The sequence below is a fragment of the Oncorhynchus masou genome, chromosome 13 (genome assembly GCF_036934945.1).
Source record: "Oncorhynchus masou masou isolate Uvic2021 chromosome 13, UVic_Omas_1.1, whole genome shotgun sequence".
NCBI classification, from domain to species: Eukaryota; Metazoa; Chordata; class Actinopteri; order Salmoniformes; family Salmonidae; genus Oncorhynchus; species Oncorhynchus masou.
In genome coordinates, this window is record NC_088224.1 from 96,916,041 (window position 1) to 96,937,899 (window position 21,859).

The window sequence follows — 21,859 nt, forward strand, 5'->3', positions numbered from 1 at the left end:
AGAAGTGTTCACAGCAAGCTGACTGGAGACAGAAGGAGAAGTGTTCACAGCACGCTGACTGGAGACAGAGGGAGAAGTGTTCACAGCAAGCTGACGGGAGACAGAGGGAGAAGTGTTCACAGCAAGCTGACGGGAGACAGAGGGACAAGTGTTCACAGCAAGCTGACGGGAGACAGAGGTAGAAGTGTTCACAGCAAGCTGACGGGAGACAGAGGGACAAGTGTTCACAGCAAGCTGACGGGAGACAGAGGGACAAGTGTTCACAGCACGCTGACGGGAGACAGAGGGAGAAGTGTTCACAGCAAGCTGACGGGAGACAGAGGGAGAAGTGTTCACAGCAAGCTGACGGGAGACAGAGGGACAAGTGTTCACAGCAAGCTGACGGGAGACAGAGGGACAAGTGTTCACAGCACGCTGACGGGAGACAGAGGGAGAAGTGTTCACAGCAAGCTGACGGGAGACAGAGGGAGAAGTGTTCACAGCAAGCTGACGGGAGACAGAGGGACAAGTGTTCACAGCAAGCTGACGGGAGACAGAGGTAGAAGTGTTCACAGCAAGCTCACTGGAGACAGAGGGAGAAGTGTTCACAGCAAGCTGACGGGAGACAGAGGGACAAGTGTTCACAGCAAGCTGACGGGAGACAGAGGGAGAAGTGTTCACAGCAAGCTGACGGGAGACACACTTAAATCACTGATTGCTGTTCCCCTTAATACAGAATGTTTGGTAATGCTTCACATTAGGTAATTTATAGACAGTACGTTACAAGTTAAAATGTGTTTAGATATTATTACTAAAACAGTAATAAACCATTGTTTGAAACTGTTGAAACATTTTACAGTAGGAGTAATAGTTTAGAAAACAGAATTGACATTTTATAGTAATAGAGCTGAGTGTTTTTTCTAATGACCATAAAACTAAAAATAGGATCCTCTGTTTCTGCACCTACCCTTGTTGACCTTGTTGGGCCAGTGGAGTGAGTCTGCTGTTCAAGTCATTCACACTGGATCTCACTCAACTGGCACCCAACAACAATCAACACACACACCTATGATCAAGTTGAATTGAATGGTATTGAAAAGACCGTTGACGTTGCATCACACGAACGGGTTTCACATCTTATGAACATCCTTTAGACAAGAGGTAACTTGTGACCCTCCCTAGAGGACAATCCACAACAAACAGCATCTACGCCACCTTTCAGAAACGGAACAAAACTAAACGTGAGGACAGAATGACTTTATTTTGCTTTATCATTATCAAGATTAGTTTACACACTGACACACATCAGTATACAATCCTATTGGTATCATTGTGTACAATACAATGATACCAATACGATACACAATACATTGTGTACAATCATTGTGTACAATATATACACACACCGCACAATTTTTCGGGAAAAGAAATATATTTATTTCATACAAAAATAATCTCTATCAATTAAAGTCCAAAACCAAATAGCAAAGCCTGGCTGTATATAAGACTGATATATAATGTGTAAATAAGTCAATATAAGTACTGTAATTTGATAATGGACTTATTCACAGTCCCGGGTTGTGAAGTCTTCAGCCCAGCAGAGAGAGTTAGTGGTGGAGCTGAAACTCGGGGAGGGTTTTTGTTAAACAGCAGTGTATAAGGTTGGAGTGAAGCACAAGCTGACAGAGTGACATTCAGGCGGCCATATTGGACCGTTGTGTCATAATCTCCTCTGGGTTCTCGGACGGTTGTCGGTGGAGACCGTGCGGTGTTTACGGTGGGCAGCACCCGTCCCTTCCTCTGTCTGGGAGGAGACAGGAAACGGTCGTGTTTAACAACACTCAAAGTCAACGATCATCTACAAATTAATTCAAATCAATCACAAGTGTTGGTACAAACATTTATTCTTTCAAAACCACTGAGATACTCACAAAGGGAGCTTCACCACGTAGGAAAGCGTTATCTGCAGGGCTGCCTCCAGCTGTGGCCCTCACATCTGCAATGTATCACAATATAATGTCAGAGAGCGAGTAGGGGGTGGAGACGAGACCACTGGAAAACTCTGGGCTCTAGTTAGGGTCCCCAGACACGGGCAGTAACAGCCTGATCAAAGTTGGGGTCGTTGCAGGGTCGTACTCACATTGCAGCCGACGATTGAGTCGATTCAGTGACAGCAGCACTTTCTGCTCCTCCAGGGAGACGGTGGTGATGGTGGAGACCTGGCCCTGCTCTTGGGCCTGGACTAGGTGCCCCCGGGCTTGGTGCCCCTGGACTAGGTGCCCCTGGACTAGGTGCCCCTGGTCTTGACCTCCACCTGGCTCTAGCCTCTGGGATGGCACCGTCTCCTTGGCAACCACTATATCACTGTCTGTCAGCAGGCCTTCACTGTGGGCCTTCACTTCTGCATACTCTGAACCAAAAAGGACAGTCAATACTGTCAACACAGTCCACACAGTCAATCCAGTCAGCACAGACCATACAGTCAGTATAGTCAATACAGACACCATCAGTATAGTCAACACAGACAACACCGTCAGTATAGTCAACACAGACAACACCATCAGTATAGTCAACACAGACAACGCCGTCAGTATAGTCAACACAGACAACACCGTCAGTATAGTCAACACAGTCAGTATAGTCAACACAGACAACACCGTCAGTATAGTCAACACAGACAACACCATCAGTATAGTCAACACAGTCAGTATAGTCAACACAGACAACACCGTCAGTATAGTCAACACAGACAACACCATCAGTATAGTCAACACAGACAACGCCGTCAGTATAGTCAACACAGACAACACCGTCAGTATAGTCAACACAGTCAGTATAGTCAACACAGACAACACCGTCAGTATAGTCAACACAGACAACACCATCAGTATAGTCAACACAGTCAGTATAGTCAACACAGACAACACCGTCAGTATAGTCAACACAGACAACACAGTCAGTATAGTCAACACAGACAACACAGTCAGTATAGTCAACACAGACAACACAGTCAGTATAGTCAACACAGACAACACAGTCAGTATAGTCAACACAGACAACACCGTCAGTATAGTCAACACAGTCAGTATAGTCAACACCGTCAGTATAGTCAACACAGTCAGTATAGTCAACACCGTCAGTATAGTCAACACAGACAACACAGTCAGTATAGTCAACACAGACAACACCGTCAGTATAGTCAACACAGACAACACAGTCAGTATAGTCAACACAGACAACACAGTCAGTATAGTCAACACAGACAACACCGTCAGTATAGTCAACACAGACAACACAGTCAGTTTAGTCAACACAGACAACACCGTCAGTATAGTCAACACAGACAACACAGTCAGTATAGTCAACACAGACAACACCATCAGTATAGTCAACACAGCCAGTATAGTCAACACAGACAACACCGTCAGTATAGTCAACACAGACAACACAGTCAGTATAGTCAACACAGACAACACCATCAGTATAGTCAACACAGCCAGTATAGTCAACACAGACAACACCGTCAGTATAGTCAACACAGACAACACCGTCAGTATAGTCAACACCGTCAGTATAGTCAACACAGACAACACCGTCAGAATAGTCAACACAGACAACACAGTCAGTATAGTCAACACAGTCAGTATAGTCAACACAGACAACACAGTCAGAATAGTCAACACAGACAACACAGTCAGTATAGTCAACACAGACAACACAGTCAGTATAGTCAACACAGACAACACAGTCAGTATAGTCAACACAGACAACACCATCAGTATAGTCAACACCGTCAGTATAGTCAACACAGACAACACCGTCAGTATAGTCAACACAGACAACACAGTCAGTATAGTCAACACAGACAACACAGTCAGTATAGGCAACACAGACAACACAGTCAGTATAGGCAACACAGACAACACAGTCAGTATAGTCAACACAGACAACACAGTCAGTATAGTCAACACAGACAACACCATCAGTATAGTCAACACCGTCAGTATAGTCAACACAGACAACACCGTCAGTATAGTCAACACAGACAACACAGTCAGTATAGTCAACACAGACAACACAGTCAGTATAGTCAACACAGACAACACAGTCAGTATAGTCAACACAGACAACACAGTCAGTATAGTCAACACAGACAACACAGTCAGTATAGTCAACACAGACAACACAGTCAGTATAGTCAACACAGACAACACAGTCAGTATAGTCAACACAGACAACACCGTCACTATAGTCAACACAGACAACACCATCAGTATAGTCAACACAGACAACACCGTCAGTATAGTCAACACAGACAACACCGTCAGTATAGTCAACACAGACAACACCGTCAGTATAGTCAACACAGACAACACAGTCAGTATAGTCAACACAGACAACACAGTCAGTATAGTCAACACAGTCAGTATAGTCAACACAGACAACACAGTCAGTATAGTCAACACAGACACCACAGTCATCGCAGTCTACATAGACATCAAGGTCAACAAATATATATCACAGTCAGCACAGTAGACAGTCAACATAGTAAGCACAGTCAACACAGTAAAGACAGTCAACACAGTAAAGACAGTCAACACAGTAAAGACAGTCAACACAGTAAAGACAGTCAACACAGTAATCACAGTCAACACAGTAAAGACAGTCAACATAGTAATCACAGTCAACACAGTAAAGACAGTCAACACAGTAAAGACAGTCAACATAGTAATCACAGTCAACACAGTAAAGACAGTCAACACAGTAAAGACAGTCAACACAGTAAAGACAGTCAACACAGTAAAGACAGTCAACACAGTAAAGACAGTCAACACAGTAATCACAGTCAACACAGTAATCACAGTCAACACAGTAAAGACAGTCAACACAGTAAAGACAGTCAACACAGTAAAGACAGTCAACACAGGAAGCTTCTAAAAAATAAAAACAATTGTTCAAATAAATTATGCAAAAGAGATGGTCAGCTGATTGGTTGACATACAGTAAATTGAGAAATGTAAACAAACAAAAAGAACAAGAAATTATATGACCAAATAATGACAAATGATATAAAACACAACGGGAAAATACTTTGGAGTACCGTAAATAATTACAACAAAAACCTTTGGCCAATGATTTCAATCACTATTTCCCTGGGAAAGTGGACAAACTGAGAAATGAAATGACAACACTGAACAGTGAGCCATCAGAGTTTTGTGTAAAATATCTAATAATGAAAGAGAAGGATCGCTGTTCTGAATTTGGTCACGTTTGTGTGGAAGAGGTGGAAAACCTATTGTTATCCATCAATAATGATGAGCCACCAGGTATAGACAACATAGATGGTAAACTATAGACAACCTAGATGGTAAACTATAGACAACATAGATGATAAACTATAGACAACCTAGATGGTAAACTATAGACAACCTAGATGGTAAACTATAGACAACATAGATGGTAAACTATAGACAACCTAGATGGTAAACTATAGACAACATAGATGATAAACTATAGACAACCTAGATGGTAAACTATAGACAACATAGATGGTAAACTATAGACAACCTAGATGGTAAACTATAGACAGCCTAGATGGTAAACTATAGACAGCCTAGATGGTAAACTATAGACAACCTAGATGGTAAACTATAGACAACCTAGATGGTAAACTATAGACAACCTAGATGGTAAACTAGAGACAACCTAGATGGTAAACTAGAGACAACCTAGATGGTAAACTATAGACAACCTAGATGGTAAACTATAGACAACCTAGATGGTAAACTATAGACAACCTAGATGGTAAACTATAGACAACATAGATGGTAAACTATAGACAACCTAGATGGTAAACTATAGACAACATAGATGGTAAACTATAGACAACCTAGATGGTAAACTATAGACAACATAGATGGTAAACTATAGACGACATAGATGGTAAACTATAGACAACCTAGATGGTAAACTATAGACAACCTAGATGGTAAACTATAGACAACCTAGATGGTAAACTATAGACAACCTAGATGGTAAACTATAGACAACCTAGATGGTAAACTATAGACAACATAGATGGTAAACTATAGACAACCTAGATGGTAAACTATAGACAACCTAGATGGTAAACTATAGACAACCTAGATGGTAAACTATAGACAACCTAGATGGTAAACTATAGACAACCTAGATGGTAAACTATAGACAACCTAGATGGTAAACTATAGACAACCTAGATGGTAAACTATAGACAACCTAGATGGTAAACTATAGACAACCTAGATGGTAAACTATAGACAACCTAGATGGTAAACTATAGACAACCTAGATGGTAAACTATAGACAACATAGATGGTAAACTATAGACAACCTAGATGGTAAACTATAGACAACATAGATGGTAAACTATAGACAACATAGATGGTAAACTATAGACAACCTAGATGGTAAACTATAGACAACATAGATGGTAAACTATAGACAACCTAGATGGTAAACTATAGACAACCTAGATGGTAAACTATAGACAACCTAGATGGTAAACTATAGACAACCTAGATGGTAAACTATAGACAACCTAGATGGTAAACTATAGAGAATACTAGCAGACTGTATTGCCACCCCTATTGACCATATCTTTAACCAAAGCCTAAAGGAGTGTCTGTCCACAGGTGTGGAAGGACCTAAAGGATTTCCACTGCCTAAAAATAGTAAAGCACCCTTTGCTGGCCCCAACAGCCGCCCAATCAGTTTGCTGCCCGTTCTTAGTAAACAGATGGAGACGACACAATGCTAACCGCTAACTTTCAGCGTATAGAGGAGAACACTCCACTTGCACTGCACTGACTCAGATGACTGCTGATTGGTTAAAAGAAATGGATAATAAGATGATAGTTGGGGCTGTTATTGTTAGATTTCAGTGAAGCCTTTGATGTTATTGATCATAAATTGTTACAAAAAAAAAATCTACTTTTCTATGGCTTTACACCACCTGTCATCACATGGTTGGTTATTTATCAATATAACCCAGAGAGTATTCTTTAATAGAAGCTTCTCTAACATCAGATATGTACAGTGCGGTGTCCCTCAGGGTAATTTCCTTGAGCCGTTACTCTTCTTTAGATTTACAAATGATTTGCCACTGGTCTTCCAGGCAGCTAGAATGACGGATGTATGAGGATGTTTCCACACTCTACACGTCAGCACCCAAAGCCAATGAGCTACCTGGGATTTGAAATAAGGAGTTACAGTCTATTAATAATGAATAAATACATCTCAGACTAAAAGCATTGTACTTGGTTCAAAACATTCTCTAAGACCTCAACCGGTGTTGTACATAAAGGGGTGTGACCATTGAAAAAGTTGAGGAAGCTAAACTCCTAGGAGTAACATCGGATGGTCAATTGTCATAGTCATATTGGCAAAGTTGTTTTGAAGATGGGGAGAGACGTCTGGAAAAAGACAAATCTGCATTTTTTTAACAAAAAAACAACTGTACTTAGGTTCAGGCTCTGGTATACTCCCCATCTTGATTTACAGTCCAGAAATATGGCCAAGTGCAGCAAGGAAAGACCCAGCAAAGCTTCAGCTGGCTGAAAACAAAGCACCATGCCTTGCCCTTAACTGCACACACAGAAGTAACATCAACAACATGAATGATAGTCTTTCCTGGTTGAGGGTTGACGAGAGATTAACTGCTTCTCTTTATTATTTTTATGAGAAATAATACTGTGATGAAATTAACAAATAACATTCAGCTCAGACGCCCTTACATACCCCACTAGACATGCCACCAGGGGTCTCTTCAGACACCCATACATACCCCACTAGACATGCCACCAGGGGTCTCTTCAGACACCCATACATACCCCACTAGACTTACCACCAGTGGTCTCTTCAGACACCCATACATACCCCACTAGACATACCACCAGGGGTCTCTTCAGACACCCATACATACCCCACTAGACATACCACCAGGGGTCTCTTCAGACACCCATACATACCCTACTAGTCATGCCACCAGGGGTCTCTTCAGACACCCATACATACCCCACAAGACATGCCACCAGGGGTCTCTTCAGACACCCATACATACCCCACTAGACATGCCACCAGGGGTCTCTTCAGACACCCATACATACCCCACGAGACATGCCACCAGGGGTCTCTTCACAGTCCCCAAGTCCAAAACGAATTCACGGCAACACACAGTATTATACCAACTAGACATGCCACCAGGGGTCTCTTCACAGTCCCCAAGTCCAAAACGAACTCACGGCAACAGACAGTTTTATACAAAGCCATGATCGCGGCAGGGTAGCCTAGTGGTTAGAGCGTTGGACTAGTAATCGAAAGGTTTGCAAGTTCGAATCCCTGTGCTGACAAGGTACAAATCTGTTGTTCTGCTCCTGAACGGGCAGTTAGCCCACTGTTCCTAGGCCATCATTGAAAATAAGAATTTGTTCTTAACTGACTTGCCTAGTAAAAAAAAAAGGGTTATTGAGCTTTTAAATGTGAATTAATTTGTAAAAATGTAAAAACCATAATTCCACTTTGACATTATGTGGTATTGTGTGTAGGCCAGTGACAAACAAATCTCAATGTAATACATTTTCAATTCAGGCTGGAACACATCAACATTTGGGAAAAGTCAAGGGGTGAGACTACTTTGTGAAGTTGCTGTAGATCATAGAATTTCCTCAGCTATCAGTGCTGTGTTTTGTGCTTTCTGAGGACCCCAGGAAGAGTAGCTGCTGCTTCCGCAAAAGCTAACGGGGATCCCAATAACACATAAACACAGTGAACATAGACAATACAGTCAGCACAGTCAACATGGACAATACAGTCACGACAGTCAACATGGACAATACAGTCACGACAGTCAACATGGACAATACAGTCAGCACAGTCAACATAGACAATACAGTCAGCACGGTCAACATGGACAATACAGTCACGACAGTCAACATGGACAATACAGTCAGCACAGTCAACATGGACAATACAGTCACGACAGTCAACATGGACAATACAGTCAGCACAGTCAACATGGACAATACAGTCAGCACGGTCAACATGGACAATACAGTCACGACAGTGAACATGGACAATACAGTCAGCACAGTCAACATGGACAATACAGTCAGCACAGTCAACATGGACAATACAGTCAGCACAGTCAACATGGACAATACAGTCAGCACAGTCAACATGGACAATACAGTCAGCACAGTCAACATGGACAATACAGTCAGCACAGTCAACATGGACAATACAGTCAGCACAGTCAACATGGACAATACAGTCAGCACAGTCAACATGGACAATACAGTCAACACAGTCAACATGGACAATACAGTCAGCACAGTCAACATGGACAATACAGTCAGCACAGTCAACATGGACAATACAGTCAGCACAGTCAACATGGACAATACAGTCAACACAGTCAACATGGACAATACAGTCAACACAGTCAACATGGACAATACAGTCAACACAGTCAACATGGACAATACAGTCAACACAGTCAACATGGACAATACAGTCAACACAGTCAACATGGACAATTTTGTCAACACAGTCAACATGGACAATTTTGTCAACATGGACAATACAGTCAGCACAGTCAACATGGACAATACAGTCAGCACAGTCAACATGGACAATACAGTCAGCACAGTCAACATGGACAATACAGTCAGCACAGTCAACATGGACAATACAGTCAACACAGTCAACATGGACAATACAGTCAACACAGTCAACATGGACAATACAGTCAACACAGTCAACATGGACAATTTTGTCAACATGGACAATACAGTCAACACAGTCAACATGGACAATTTTGTCAACATGGACAATACAGTCAGCACAGTCAACATGGACAATACAGTCAGCACAGTCAACATGGACAATACAGTCAGCACAGTCAACATGGACAATACAGTCAGCACAGTCAACATGGACAATACAGTCAGCACAGTCAACGTGGACAATACAGTCAGCACAGTCAACATGGACAATACAGTCAGCACAGTCAACATGGACAATACAGTCAACACAGTCAACATGGACAATACAGTCAGCACAGTCAACATGGACAATACAGTCAGCACAGTCAACATGGACAATACAGTCACGACAGTCAACATGGACAATACAGTCAGCACAGTCAACATGGACAATACAGTCAGCACAGTCAACATGGACAATACAGTCAGCACAGTCAACATGGACAATACAGTCAGCACAGTCAACATGGACAATACAGTCAGCACAGTCAACATGGACAATACAGTCAGCACAGTCAACATGGACAATACAGTCAGCACAGTCAACATGGACAATACAGTCAACACAGTCAACATGGACAATACAGTCAACACAGTCAACATGGACAATACAGTCAGCACAGTCAACATGGACAATACAGTCAGCACAGTCAACATGGACAATACAGTCAGCACAGTCAACATGGACAATACAGTCAGCACAGTCAACATGGACAATACAGTCAGCACAGTCAACATGGACAATACAGTCAACACAGTCAACATGGACAATACAGTCAACACAGTCAACATGGACAATACAGTCAGCACAGTCAACATGGACAATACAGTCAGCACAGTCAACATGGACAATACAGTCAGCACAGTCAACATGGACAATACAGTCAGCACAGTCAACATGGACAATACAGTCAGCACAGTCAACATGGACAATACAGTCAGCACAGTCAACATGGACAATACAGTCAGCACAGTCAACATGGACAATACAGTCAACACAGTCAACATGGACAATACAGTCAACACAGTCAACATGGACAATACAGTCAACACAGTCAACATGGACAATACAGTCAACACAGTCAACATGGACAATTTTGTCAACATGGACAATACAGTCAACACAGTCAACATGGACAATTTTGTCAACATGGACAATACAGTCAGCACAGTCAACATGGACAATACAGTCAGCACAGTCAACATGGACAATACAGTCAGCACAGTCAACATGGACAATACAGTCAGCACAGTCAACATGGACAATACAGTCAGCACAGTCAACATGGACAATACAGTCAGCACAGTCAACATGGACAATACAGTCAGCACAGTCAACATGGACAATACAGTCAATACAGTCAACATAGAAATATCAGTCAGCATAGACAACATATACTATACACTCACCGGCCAGTTTATTAGGTACCCCACCCATGTCATGAAAATGGAACGCTCCTACAGACAGTGAGCCATGTGGTCGTGGCTTGCTATATAAAGAAGGCAGACAGGCATCGAGGCATTCAAGTGACCTTGGTATGATCGAGGCATTCAAGTGACCTTGGTATGATCGAGGCATTCAAGTGACCTTGGTATGATCGAGGCATTCAAGTGACCTTGGTATGATCGAGGCATTCAAGTGACCTTGGTATGATCGAGGCATTCAAGTGACCTTGGTATGATCGAGGCATTCAAGTGACCTTGGTATGATCGAGGCATTCAAGTGACCTTGGTATGATCGAGGCATTCAAGTGACCTTGGTATGATCGAGGCAAGCAACTGTTGGCTTGGTACGGTTCCCAATCAGAGGCAGCTGTCTATCATTGTCTCTGATTGGGGATCATATTTAGGCAGCCTTTTCCCACTGGGTTTTTGTGGGATTTTGTTTTTGTGTAGTTGCCTGTGAGCACTTCATGACTTCACGTTCCGTTTGTTTCTGTATTTTGTTTTTGTGAGTTTCATTTATTAAAACATGTGGAACTCTACGCACTCTGCGCCTTCGTCCATTTATTCTAACAACGACCGTGACACCATTGCAGCAGACGACCACACCGGGTTCCTATCAGCTAAAAACAAGAAGAACCGGCTCCAGTTGGGCACGCCTGAGTCCATGGACCCGTCCTGCTCGGTGTCAGCGGTACTGCTGATGGCAGTGGGGTGTCCAATCTGCAGCAACTGAGTGATGTTATCGTATCTGCATGGACCAACATCCCTGTGAAACGTTTTCCACAGGTAGAGTCCATGCTCCAAAGCATTCAGGCTGTTCTGGAGGAAAAGGGGTTACGAACCGGTACTATATGGGTGTACCTAATAAACTGGCTGCTGGGTGTACATTACAGTCAACACAGTCAGTATTGACCTTAGTCTGGACTCAAGCAGCACATTTAGCGCTGATGTTAATGTCACAACAAATACTGCAGGTATCCAGCAAAAATCCAGAGAACATAGGGGTTGAAATACCGCCTTACGTATAGATACACACTACTTATACAGACATTACCACAGATACTCCCATACCTTCATGTTGATGTGTCAGGTCATGTTTGCTGTGTAATGGTGTTATCAGCACCATGGCCTGTGGAAAACAAAACACATACAGACACGGAGAAAATGTGTATTTACAATGTTCTGCATCAGATTCTGTCTTCATCGTGAAGTCATTGTGTTCTACTCTATTACATACAAGAAAACACATCGTAATGACACATTTACTACTCTGTGCAAGTGTTTTTTGTATTTTTTATAAACTACTGTATACACTTAACTAATTAATTAACTACACGTGTTGTAACAGATAAAAATGACTAGACAGCAGAACGCATACTACACTAGTCACCCTATCAAAAACTACCGACCGACCTGACAATAAAGAGACCCAGTCACAGTCCCTGCCTTCCCAGTGAATTGCCATATTGACCCGGACTCAAACACAACAAGTTCTAAAACACCCTGTGTTCACAGTAGGATACCAACTATCCCACAATGCAACTGAAGAGCCCAATGCATGCAGCTACCTGAACTGTCATGTACAACTGGCATGCAGTCTACCTGAGGCTGAGATTAGGAGGGTACCTGACAGTCTATTTGAGACTGAGATTAGGAGGGTACCTGACAGTCTACCTGAGACTGAGATTAGGAGGGTACCTGACAGTCTACCTGAGACTGAGATTAGGAGGGTACCTGACAGTCTATTTGAGACTGAGATTAGGAGGGTACCAACCAGTCTACCTGAGACTGAGATTAGGAGGGTACCTGACAGTTTATTTGAGACTGAGATTAGGAGGGTACCTGACAGTTTATTTGAGACTGAGATTAGGAGGGTACCTGACAGTCTACCTGAGACTGAGATTAGGAGGGTACCTGACAGTTTATCTGAGACTGAGATTAGGAGGGTACCTGACAGTTTATTTGAGACTGAGATTAGGAGGGTACCTGACAGTTTATTTGAGACTGAGATTAGGAGGGTACCTGACAGTTTATCTGAGACTGAGATTAGGAGGGTACCTGACAGTCTACCTGAGACTGAGATTAGGAGGGTACCTGACAGTCTACCTGAGACTGAGATTAGGAGGGTACCTGACAGTCTATTTGAGACTGAGATTAGGAGGGTACCTGACAGTCTATTTGAGACTGAGATTAGGAGGGTACCTGACAGTCTACCTGAGACTGAGATTAGGAGGGTACCTGACAGTCTATTTGAGACTGAGATTAGGAGGGTACCTGACAGTCTATTTGAGACTGAGATTAGGAGGGTACCTGACAGTCTACCTGAGACTGAGATTAGGAGGGTACCTGACAGTTTACCTGAGACTGAGATTAGGAGGGTACCTGACAGTTTACCTGAGACTGAGATTAGGAGGGTACCTGACAGTTTATTTGAGACTGAGATTAGGAGGGTACCTGACAGTCTACCTGAGACTGAGATTAGGAGGGTACCTGACAGTCTACCTGAGACTGAGATTAGGAGGGTACCTGACAGTCTACCTGAGACTGAGATTAGGAGGGTACCTGACAGTTTATTTGAGACTGAGATTAGGAGGGTACCTGACAGTCTACCTGAGACTGAGATTAGGAGGGTACCTGACAGTTTATTTGAGACTGAGATTAGGAGGGTACCTGACAGTCTACCTGAGACTGAGATTAGGAGGGTACCTGACAGTTTATTTGAGACTGAGATTAGGAGGGTACCTGACAGTCTATTTGAGACTGAGATTATGAGGGTACCTGACAGTCTACCTGAGACTGAGATTAGGAGGGTACCTGACAGTTTATTTGAGACTGAGATTAGGAGGGTACCTGACAGTCTACCTGAGACTGAGATTAGGAGGGTACCTGACAGTCTACCTGAGACTGAGATTAGGAGGGTACCTGACAGTCTACCTGAGACTGAGATTAGGAGGGTACCTGACAGTCTATTTGAGACTGAGATTAGGAGGGTACCTGACAGTCCACCTGAGACTGAGATTAGGAAGGTACCTGACAGTCCACCTGAGACTGAGATTAGGAGGGTACCTGACAGTCCACCTGAGACTGAGATTAGGAGGGTACCTGACAGTTTATTTGAGACTGAGATTAGGAGGGTACCTGACAGTCTACCTGAGACTGAGATTAGGAGGGTACCTGACAGTCTATCTGAGACTGAGATTAGGAGGGTACCTGACAGTCTACCTGAGACTGAGATTAGGAGGGTACCTGACAGTCCACCTGAGACTGAGATTAGGAGGGTACCTGACAGTCTATTTGAGACTGAGTTTAGGAGGGTACCTGACAGTTTATTTGAGACTGAGATTAGGAGGGTACCTGACAGTCCACCTGAGACTGAGATTAGGAGGGTACCTGACAGTCCACCTGAGACTGAGATTAGGAGGGTACCTGACAGTCTACCTGAGACTGAGATTAGGAGGGTACCTGACAGTCCACCTGAGACTGAGATTAGGAGGGTACCTGACAGTCTACCTGAGACTGAGATTAGGAGGGTACCTGACAGTCTACCTGAGACTGAGATTAGGAGGGTACCTGACAGTCCACCTGAGACTGAGATTAGGAGGGTACCTGACAGTCCACCTGAGACTGAGATTAGGAGGGTACCTGACAGTCTATTTGAGACTGAGATTAGGAGGGTACCTGACAGTTTATTTGAGACTGAGATTAGGAGGGTACCTGACAGTCCACCTGAGACTGAGATTAGGAGGGTACCTGACAGTCCACCTGAGACTGAGATTAGGAGGGTACCTGACAGTCTACCTGAGACTGAGATTAGGAGGGTACCTGACAGTCCACCTGAGACTGAGATTAGGAGGGTACCTGACAGTCTACCTGAGACTGAGATTAGGAGGGTACCTGACAGTCTACCTGAGACTGAGATTAGGAGGGTACCTGACAGTCCACCTGAGACTGAGATTAGGAGGGTACCTGACAGTCCACCTGAGACTGAGATTAGGAGGGTACCTGACAGTCTATTTGAGACTGAGATTAGGAGGGTACCTGACAGTTTATTTGAGACTGAGATTAGGAGGGTACCTGACAGTCCACCTGAGACTGAGATTAGGAGGGTACCTGACAGTCTACCTGAGACTGAGATTAGGAGGGTACAACCAGCCCACCTGAGACTGAGATTAGAGTGTTTGAGGGGATCAGTTTGAGCAAGGCCAGATACAAAATCACTATTCTTGGTCACATAATGAGTACTTATTTGGGTTGGACGGGGATTTGTGCAATGCTGCAATGTGCCTGTATTCATGTACCTGAGACTGGGAGGGTAGAGGAAGGGAAGCCTGTACCTGGGACTGGGAGGGTAGAGGAAGGGAAGCCTGTACCTGGGACTGGGAGGGTAGAGGAAGGGAAGCCTGTACCTGAGACTGGGAGGGTAGAGGAAGGGAAGCCTGTACCTGAGACTGGGAGGGTAGAGGAAGGGAAGCCTGTACCTGGGACTGGGAGGGTAGAGGAAGGGAAGCCTGTACCTGAGACTGGGAGGGTAGAGGAAGGGAAGCCTGTACCTGAGACTGGGAGGGTAGAGGAAGGGAAGCCTGTACCTGAGACTGGGAGGGTGGAGGAAGGGAAGCCTGTACCTGAGACTGGGAGGGTAGAGGAAGGGAAGCCTGTACCTGGGACTGGGAGGGTAGAGGAAGGGAAGCCTGTACCTGAGACTGGGAGGGTAGAGGAAGGGAAGCCTGTACCTGAGACTGGGAGGGTAGAGGAAGGGAAGCCTGTACCTGGGACTGGGAGGGTAGAGGAAGGGAAGCCTGTACCTGGGACTGGGAGGGTAGAGGAAGGGAAGCCTGTACCTGAGACTGGGAGGGTAGAGGAAGGGAAGCCTGTACCTGGGACTGGGAGGGTAGAGGAAGGGAAGCCTGTACCTGAGACTGGGAGGGTAGAGGAAGGGAAGCCTGTACCTGGGACTGGGAGGGTAGAGGAAGGGAAGCCTGTACCTGGGACTGGGAGGGTAGAGGAAGGGAAGCCTGTACCTGGGACTGGGAGGGTAGAGGAAGGGAAGCCTGTACCTGAGACTGGGAGGGTAGAGGAAGGGAAGCCTGTACCTGAGACTGGGAGGGTAGAGGAAGGGAAGCCTGTACCTGAGACTGGGAGGGTAGAGGAAGGGAAGCCTGTACCTGGGACTGGGAGGGTAGAGGAAGGGAAGCCTGTACCTGAGACTGGGAGGGTAGAGGAAGGGAAGCCTGTACCTGAGACTGGGAGGGTAGAGGAAGGGAAGCCTGTACCTGAGACTGGGAGGGTAGAGGAAGGGAAGCCTGTACCTGAGACTGGGAGGGTAGAGGAAGGGAAGCCTGTACCTGGGACTGGGAGGGTAGAGGAAGGAAGCCTGTACCTGAGACTGGGAGGGTAGAGGAAGGGAAGCCTGTACCTGAGACTGGGAGGGTAGAGGAAGGGAAGCCTGTACCTGAGACTGGGAGGGTAGAGGAAGGGAAGCTTGTACCTGAGACTGGGAGGGTAGAGGAAGGGAAGCCTGTACCTGGGACTGGGAGGGTAGAGGAAGGGAAGCCTGTACCTGGGACTGGGAGGGTAGAGGAAGGGAAGCCTGTACCTGGGACTGGGAGGGTAGAGGAAGGGAAGCCTGTACCTGAGACTGGGAGGGTAGAGGAAGGGAAGCCTGTACCTGAGACTGTGAGGGTAGAGGAAGGGAAGCCTGTACCTGAGACTGGGAGGGTAGAGGAAGGGAAGCCAGTACCTGGGACTGGGAGGGTAGAGGAAGGGAAGCCTGTACCTGAGACTGGGAGGGTAGAGGAAGGGAAGCCTGTACCTGGGACTGGGAGGGTAGAGGAAGGGAAGCCTGTACCTGGGACTGGGAGGGTAGAGGAAGGGAAGCCTGTACCTGAGACTGGGAGGGTAGAGGAAGGGAAGCCTGTACCTGAGACTGGGAGGGTAGAGGAAGGGAAGCCTGTACCTGAGACTGGGAGGGTAGAGGAAGGGAAGCCTGTACCTGGGACTGGGAGGGTAGAGGAAGGGAAGCCTGTACCTGAGACTGGGAGGGTAGAGGAAGGGAAGCCTGTACCTGAGACTGGGAGGGTAGAGGAAGGGAAGCCTGTACCTGAGACTGGGAGGGTAGAGGAAGGGAAGCCTGTACCTGGGACTGGGAGGGTAGAGGAAGGGAAGCCTGTACCTGAGACTGGGAGGGTAGAGGAAGGGAAGCCTGTACCTGGGACTGGGAGGGTAGAGGAAGGAAGCCTGTACCTGAGACTGTGAGGGTAGAGGAAGGGAAGCCTGTACCTGGGACTGGGAGGGTAGAGGAAGGGAAGCCTGTACCTGAGACTGGGAGGGTAGAGGAAGGGAAGCCTGTACCTGAGACTGGGAGGGTAGAGGAAGGGAAGCCTGTACCTGAGACTGGGAGGGTAGAGGAAGGGAAGCCTGTACCTGGGACTGGGAGGGTAGAGGAAGGAAGCCTGTACCTGAGACTGTGAGGGTAGAGGAAGGGAAGCCTGTACCTGGGACTGTGAGGGTAGAGGAAGGGAAGCCTGTACCTGAGACTGGGAGGGTAGAGGAAGGGAAGCCTGTACCTGAGACTGGGAGGGTAGAGGAAGGGAAGCCTGTACCTGAGACTGTGAGGGTAGAGGAAGGGAAGCCTGTACCTGAGACTGGGAGGGTAGAGGAAGGGAAGCCTGTACCTGAGACTGGGAGGGTAGAGGAAGGGAAGCCTGTACCTGAGACTGTGAGGGTAGAGGAAGGGAAGCCTGTACCTGAGACTGGGAGGGTAGAGGAAGGGAAGCCTGTACCTGGGACTGTGAGGGTAGAGGAAGGGAAGCCTGTACCTGAGACTGGGAGGGTAGAGGAAGGGAAGCCTGTACCTGAGACTGGGAGGGTAGAGGAAGGGAAGCCTGTACCTGGGACTGGGAGGGTAGAGGAAGGGAAGCCTGTACCTGGGACTGGGAGGGTAGAGGAAGGGAAGCCTGTACCTGAGACTGGGAGGGTAGAGGAAGGGAAGCCTGTACCTGAGACTGGGATGGTAGAGGAAGGGAAGCCTGTACCTGAGACTGGGAGGGTAGAGGAAGGGAAGCCTGTACCTGGGACTGGGAGGGTAGAGGAAGGGAAGCCTGTACCTGGGACTGGGAGGGTAGAGGAAGGGAAGCCTGTACCTGAGACTGGGAGGGTAGAGGAAGGGAAGCCTGTACCTGAGACTGGGAGGGTAGAGGAAGGGAAGCCTGTACCTGGGACTGGGAGGGTAGAGGAAGGAAGCCTGTACCTGAGACTGTGAGGGTAGAGGAAGGGAAGCCTGTACCTGAGACTGGGAGGGTAGAGGAAGGGAAGCCTGTACCTGAGACTGGGATGGTAGAGGAAGGGAAGCCTGTACCTGAGACTGTGAGGGTAGAGGAAGGGAAGCCTGTACCTGGGACTGGGAGGGTAGAGGAAGGGAAGCCTGTACCTGAGACTGGGAGGGTAGAGGAAGGGAAGCCTGTACCTGAGACTGGGAGGGTAGAGGAAGGGAAGCCTGTACCTGAGACTGGGAGGGTAGAGGAAGGGAAGCCTGTACCTGAGACTGGGAGGGTAGAGGAAGGGAAGCCTGTACCTGGGACTGGGAGGGTAGAGGAAGGGAAGCCTGTACCTGAGACTGGGAGGGTAGAGGAAGGGAAGCCTGTACCTGGGACTGGGAGGGTAGAGGAAGGGAAGCCTGTACCTGAGACTGGGAGGGTAGAGGAAGGGAAGCCTGTACCTGGGACTGGGATGGTAGAGGAAGGGAAGCCTGTACCTGAGACTGTGAGGGTAGAGGAAGGGAAGCCTGTACCTGGGACTGGGAGGGTAGAGGAAGGGAAGCCTGTACCTGAGACTGGGAGGGTAGAGGAAGGGAAGCCTGTACCTGGGACTGGGAGGGTAGAGGAAGGGAAGCCTGTACCTGAGACTGGGAGGGTAGAGGAAGGGAAGCCTGTACCTGGGACTGGGAGGGTAGAGGAAGGGAAGCCTGTACCTGGGACTGGGAGGGTAGAGGAAGGGAAGCCTGTACCTGAGACTGGGAGGGTAGAGGAAGGGAAGCCTGTACCTGGGACTGGGAGGGTAGAGGAAGGGAAGCCTGTACCTGAGACTGTGAGGGTAGAGGAAGGGAAGCCTGTACCTGGGACTGTGAGGGTAGAGGAAGGGAAGCCTGTACCTGAGACTGGGAGGGTAGAGGAAGGGAAGCCTGTACCTGAGACTGGGAGGGTAGAGGAAGGGAAGCCTGTACCTGAGACTGTGAGGGTAGAGGAAGGGAAGCCTGTACCTGAGACTGGGAGGGTAGAGGAAGGGAAGCCTGTACCTGAGACTGGGAGGGTAGAGGAAGGGAAGCCTGTACCTGAGACTGTGAGGGTAGAGGAAGGGAAGCCTGTACCTGAGACTGGGAGGGTAGAGGAAGGGAAGCCTGTACCTGAGACTGGGAGGGTAGAGGAAGGGAAGCCTGTACCTGAGACTGGGAGGGTAGAGGAAGGGAAGCCTGTACCTGGGACTGGGAGGGTAGAGGAAGGGAAGCCTGTACCTGAGACTGGGAGGGTAGAGGAAGGGAAGCCTGTACCTGAGACTGGGAGGGTAGAGGAAGGGAAGCCTGTACCTGGGACTGGGAGGGTAGAGGAAGGGAAGCCTGTACCTGGGACTGGGAGGGTAGAGGAAGGGAAGCCTGTACCTGAGACTGGGAGGGTAGAGGAAGGGAAGCCTGTACCTGAGACTGGGAGGGTAGAGGAAGGGAAGCCTGTACCTGAGACTGGGAGGGTAGAGGAAGGGAAGCCTGTACCTGGGACTGGGAGGGTAGAGGAAGGAAGCCTGTACCTGAGACTGGGAGGGTAGAGGAAGGGAAGCCTGTACCTGGGACTGGGAGGGTAGAGGAAGGGAAGCCTGTACCTGGGACTGGGAGGGTAGAGGAAGGGAAGCCTGTACCTGGGACTGGGAGGGTAGAGGAAGGGAAGCCTGTACCTGGGACTGGGAGGGTAGAGGAAGGGAAGCCTGTACCTGAGACTGGGAGGGTAGAGGAAGGGAAGCCTGTACCTGGGACTGGGAGGGTAGAGGAAGGGAAGCCTGTACCTGAGACTGGGAGGGTAGAGGAAGGGAAGCCTGTACCTGGGACTGGGAGGGTAGAGGAGGCCTTCTGTTCCCTGAGCCAGTTGTTCCTCTCCTCCTGGCCCCACTACCACGACTCTCCTGGGGTTGTCTCCTCACCACGCTCCTGACTGATCACAATAACATAAAATAATGCTAAATAAATGTGCATTTATTACCAATGAGGTAATCAAATGTTCCATAATGATGTTTTTTTTAAAGGAAATTGCATAGTCAGAGCAACAAATCAAATAGATGAAATCCTTAATAGAATTTGAGTTATCAGTGTCAAATGTGTACGATGTTGGGTAACTACTAGGAGGTTGACCGATTAATCGGAATGGCCGATTAATTAGGGCCGATTTCAAGTTTTCGTAACAATCGGTAATCAGCATTTTTGGACACGAATCATGGCCGATTACATTGCACTCCACGAGGAGACTGCGTAGCAGGCTGACTACATGTTATGTGAGTGCAGCAAGGAGCCATGGTAAGGTGCTAGCTAGCATTAAACTTATCTTATAAAAAATAATCAATCTCCACATAATCACTAGCTAACTACACATGGTTGATGATATTACTAGTTTATCTAGCTTGTCCTGCGTTGCATATAATCGATGCGGTGCCTGTTAATTTATCATTGAATCACAGCCTACTTCTCCAAACGGGTGATTTAACAAGCGCATTAGTGAAAAAAGCACTGTCGTTGCACCAATGTGTACCTAACCATAAACATCAACTCCTTTCTTAAAATCAATACACTAGTATATGTTTTTAAACCTGCATATTTAGTTAATATTGCCTGCTAACATTAATTTCTTTTAACTAGGGAAATTGTGTCACGTCTCTTGGGTTCTGTGCAGCAGAGTCAGGGTGTATGCAGCAGTTTGGGCCGCCTGACTCATTGCAAACTGTGTGAAGACCATTTCTTCTTAACAAAGACAGCCAACTTCGCCAAACGGGGGATGATTTAACAAAAGAGCATTTGCGAAAAAAGCACAATCGTTGCACGACTGTACCTAACAATAAACATCAACGCCTTTCTTAAAATCAATACACAGAAGTATATATTTTTAAACATGCATATTTAGTTAAAATAAATTCATGTTAGCAGGCAATATTAAACTAGGTCAATTGTGTCACTTCTCTTGCGTTCGTTGCACGCAGAGTCAGGGTATATGCAACAGTTTGGGCCACCTGGCTCGTTGCGAACTAATTTGCCAGAATTTTACGTAATTATGAGAACATTGAATTATGAGATAACATTGAAGGTTGTGCAATGTAACAGCAATATTTAGAATTAGGAATGTCACCCGTGAGATAAAATACGGAACGGTTCCGTATTTCACTGAAAGAATAAACGTTTTGTTTTCGAAATGATCGTTTCCGGATTCGACCATATTAATGACCGAAGACTCGTATTTATGTGTGTTATTATATTATAATTAAGTCTATGATTTGATAGAGCAGTCTGACTGAGCGGTGGTAGGCAGCAGCAGGCTCGTAAGCGTTCATTCAAACAGCACTTTCCTGCGTTCGCCAGCAGCTCTTCGCAATGCTTCAAGCATTGA

At 46.5% G+C, this 21,859-nt stretch overlaps 1 protein-coding gene across 1 annotated transcript in view; it reads right to left on the reverse strand.

Annotated features, from left to right (window-relative positions):
* Positions 1–1,230: 1,230 nt before the first annotated feature.
* cep126 (centrosomal protein 126) overlaps positions 1,231–21,859 on the reverse strand; it is an 85,674-nt gene continuing 65,045 nt past the window's right edge. Inside the window, exons 9-13 of the mRNA XM_064985594.1 lie at positions 20,310–20,419; positions 12,300–12,357; positions 2,120–2,389; positions 1,911–1,975; positions 1,231–1,783 (exon numbers count right to left, since the gene is read on the reverse strand). Of these exons, the coding sequence (XP_064841666.1) occupies positions 1,700–1,783; positions 1,911–1,975; positions 2,120–2,389; positions 12,300–12,357; positions 20,310–20,419 (587 nt within the window). The 3' untranslated portion in view covers positions 1,231–1,699. The remainder of the gene's footprint in view (positions 1,784–1,910; positions 1,976–2,119; positions 2,390–12,299; positions 12,358–20,309; positions 20,420–21,859) is intronic.